The 4,093-nt window shown below is 53.6% G+C and overlaps 1 protein-coding gene across 1 annotated transcript in view; it reads left to right on the forward strand.

Moving 5' to 3' along the window:
* LOC116970102 (zinc finger protein 2-like) overlaps positions 1–3,799 on the forward strand; it is a gene marked incomplete at its 3' end in the record, with an annotated part of 7,233 nt that extends 3,434 nt beyond the window's left edge. The window contains exon 2 of the mRNA XM_033016829.1: positions 2,983–3,799. Within this exon, the coding sequence (XP_032872720.1) occupies positions 2,983–3,799 (817 nt within the window). The remainder of the gene's footprint in view (positions 1–2,982) is intronic.
* Between the last annotated feature and the right edge of the window lie 294 nt (positions 3,800–4,093).

The following is a 4,093-nucleotide window of genomic DNA, read 5'->3' on the forward strand; positions in this document are numbered from 1 at the left end:
ACAGTGAGAGGGAGAGATAGAGACAGAGACAGATGGAGAGAGAAAGAGAGAGAGAAAGAGAGAGACAGTCAGACGGAGACAGTCAGAGCGAGACAGTCAGAGAGAGACAGAAATACTGAGAGAGACAGACAGTGACAGAGAGAGAGAGCCACAGTGAGAGACAGATCGAGAGAAAGACATTAAGAGTCACAGAGAGACAGAGAGAGACAGTCCAGATGTCAGCAGATCTATATCGGTGAGACCAAGCGGAGGTTGGGCGATCGTTTCGCCAAACACCTCCGCTCGGTCCGCAATAACCAAGCTGACCTCCCGGTGGCTCAGCATTTCAACTCCCCCTCCCACTCCGTCTCCGACCTCTCTGTCCTGGGTCTCCTCCATGGCCACAGCGAGCAACACTGGAAATTGGAGGAACAGCACCTCATATTCCGCTTGGGGAGTCTGCATCCTGGTGGCATGAACATCGAATTCTCCCAATTTTGTTAGCCTTGCTGTCTCCTCCCCTTCCTCAGTCCCCCTGCTGTCTCCTCCCATCCGCCAGCCTTCGGGCTCCTCCTCCTTTTCCCTTTCTTGTCCCCCCCCCCACCCCCGATGAGTCTGAAGAAGGGTTTCGGCCCGAAACGTTGCTTATTTCCTTCGCTCCATAGATGCTGCTGCACCCGCTGAGTTTCTCCAGCTTTTTTGTGTACCTTCGATTTTCCAGCATCTGCAGTTTCTTCTTAAACAGCCTCAGATCATACTGACCCCCAATCACCAGTTAGAGTGAACCAAATTATCAAACAATGTAAATAAACGTATTTGGAACATTGGGATAAAGAAACCAAAAGCCAAAGCAGATTCGAATGTTACCGTGCCCTAAAAAGAGACTATAAATTAGCAGACTTCTCTCTCAACTGTTAGAGACATAAAGCAGAGACAGACCCTCACCAAATACAGATTAAGTGACCACTATTTGGCAGTTGAAAAAGGAAGACAGAAGAGATTCTGGCAACCAAGAGAAAACAGAATATATGCGGCCACTGTTTGACAAATGAGGTTGAAACAGAGGTGCACTTCCTCCTAAAATGCAAAACATTTGACAAAATAAGGAAAGCATACTTTGACAAACTCAGTGTGGCAACCCCTGATTTTAAAGAACTAGATGATACATCAAAACTAAGAATAATCCTTGGCGAAGGAAAGACGGCACATCTTGGTGCACAATACGTAACAGCATGCCACAACCTGAGAGACGGTGAATGACCAACATGCACATATGTACGCACACACTAATTGACATTAACTGACGCTAAGAAATTAATATTGAATTGCTAAACTTGCCTTTGTGTTGTACTGGTTACAGCTGCAAGAACGTGTAGCATCAATAAAGGGCTATAGGCCTATTGCGAGTTTATGTACAGGGACGTATCTATCCATGAACTGTATACTTGTATTTATACTTATGCATCTTAAATATGTATGTCATGTTTTATACTTTGGCAATATAACAATGTATGTTTTATCATGCCAATAAAGTTATTAAATTGAAAATTGAATTGAAAATTGAGAGACAGACAGGGATACTCAGAGAGAGAGAGAGATAATAAGAGACAGTGGGCGAGGGAGAGACGGAGGGAGAGGTACAGAGTGAGAGAGAGAGAGTGGGAGGGAGAGAGAGAAAGACACAGAGGGAGAGAAAGCGACAGAGAGAGATACAGAGTGAGAAAGAAAGAAAGAGAGAGCGGGGAGAGAGACACACACACAAACAGAGAGAGAGAGAGAAACAGAGAAAGGGAGAGAGAGACTGAGTGAGGTACAGAGACAGAGAGAGAGGGGAGCAGAGGGAGGGAGAGAGACAGGGAGGAAGACAGAAACCGAGAGAGAAAGAGAGTCAGAGAGTGAGAGAAAGAGAGATAGACAGAGAGAGAAAGAGACAGAGAGAGATATGGAGAGGGAGAGAGAAAAATAGATATACAGAGAGGGAGAGAGAGAGAGAGAGAGGGAGAGAGAGAGAGAGAGGGAGAGAGACAGAGAGAGACAGAATGAGAGGCAGAGACAGAGATAGTGAGAGTGACAGATAGAGAGAAAGCCACAGAGGGGCAAGAGAAAGAGAAGGAGACAGTGAGATAGAGAGAGGGAGAGAGGGAGACAGAGAGAGAAAGAGAGAGAGAGCGAGGGTGCTGGAGTCAGGCAGCATCTATGGAGAGAATGAATGGGTGACATTTTGGGTCGAACCTTCTTTGGTTTGGTTTAGTTTAGTTTAGAGATGCAGCGTGGAAACAGGTATTTCGGCCCGTGGAGTCCACGCCGACCAGCGATCGTACACTAGCACTATCCTACGCACATTATGGACAATTTATCAATTTTGCGGAGGCCGATTAATCTACAACCCTGAACGTCTTTGAAATGTTGGAGGAATCCGGAGCACCCGGAATAAAAACCCACACAGGTCAAAGGAAGAACGTACAAACTCCGCACAGACAGCACCCGTGGTCAGGATCGAGCCCGGGTCTCTGGTGGCAACAACTGTACCGCTGCGCCAGTGTGCCGCGCAGAATTATATAACGGTTTCCTCCACCATAAACACACTCAATATGTGCTAGTAATGTCCTGTTTGCCAGCTTGTTGACCCTCTGTGTTCCCCTCCTGCAGGGTTAAGGAGCCGTTGCTGTGGACGGAGAGACGGGGACGTGAGCGGCCATTGAGGACGGCCAGGGTGCCGGTGAGCCACCACCCCCTCCCATCTGCTCGGTGAGCGGGCTGAGCTTCGAGGGGCTGAACTTCAATGGAGGACCACATGATGGCACACAACAAGGAGAAGCGTTATGAGTATGACGTGTGTGGCAAGGCCTGTCAGTTCCCGAGCCAGCTGGAGACCCACCCGCCGGTGCACACGGGAGAACACCCCTTCACCTGCTCCGACTGCGGCAAGAGCTTCAAGACGGCGAAGGTCCTGAAGACCCACCGGCGGGTGCACACGGGTGAGAAGCCCTATGGCTGCTCCACCTGCAGCAAGAGCTTTGCCCAGTTGAAGGGGCTGCGGGTGCACCGGCGGGTGCACAGCAGTGAGCGGCCCTTCACCTGTTCCAACTGCGGCAAAGGCTTCAAATCGTCGCCAGAGCTGAAGTTGCACAGGCGCGTGCACACCGGGGAACGACCGTACACCTGCAGCGACTGTGGCAAGGTCTTCACCCAGTCCAGCAACCTGCTGGTGCACCAGCGCACCCACACCGGCGAGCGCCCCTACACTTGCGCTCACTGCGGCAAGGGCTTCACCCAGTCCGGCAGCCTGCTGGTGCACCAACGCACCCACACCGGCGAGCGCCCCTACACCTGCGCTCACTGCGGCAAGGGCTTCACCGAGTCCGGCAGCCTGCTGAAGCACCAACGCACCCACACCGGCGAGCGGCCCTACACCTGTGCCCAGTGCGGCAAGGGCTTCATCTCCTCCAGCTACCTGCTGGTGCACCAGCGCACACACGCCGGCGAGCGTCCCTTCACCTGTGCCCAGTGCGGCATGGGCTTCACCCAGTCTAGTCACCTGCTGAGGCACCAGCGCACCCACACCGGCGAGCGGCCCTACACCTGCGCCCAGTGCGGCAAGGGCTTCATCTCCTCCAGCTACCTGCTGGTGCACCAGCGCACCCACACCGGCGAGCGTCCCTACACCTGTGCCCAGTGCAGCAAGGGCTTCACCGAGTCCAGCAGCCTGCTGAGGCACCAGCGCACCCACACCGGCGAGCGCCCCTACACCTGCGCCCAGTGCGGCAAGGGCTTCACCCGTTCTTCCAGTCTGCTGTCCCACCAGCGGGTGCACGGCGGCGACCGTCCCTTCCCCAGCCCGGTGTGTGGAGAACGCTTTGTCATGGCCTCCCACGCCCTGTCTCACCAGCACGTGCACACCAGTGGCCCGCCCTACGACTGCCCGTACTGCGGTGAGCAGTTTGACAGCTCGCGGGGGTTGCGGCAGCACCGGCGGACCCACGCCGGCGAGCAGCTGCTCCCACTGTGACCAGAGAGCATGCGGGCTGCGGGAGCACTAGCAGACACACACCGGAGAGATACTCTTTTTGTGCGCTGAGTGTGGCAAGGGTTTCACCCGCATGTCCAGCCTGCG

Source organism: Amblyraja radiata, unplaced genomic scaffold (genome assembly GCF_010909765.2).
Source record: "Amblyraja radiata isolate CabotCenter1 unplaced genomic scaffold, sAmbRad1.1.pri scaffold_528_ctg1, whole genome shotgun sequence".
In the NCBI taxonomy this organism is placed as follows: Eukaryota; Metazoa; Chordata; class Chondrichthyes; order Rajiformes; family Rajidae; genus Amblyraja; species Amblyraja radiata.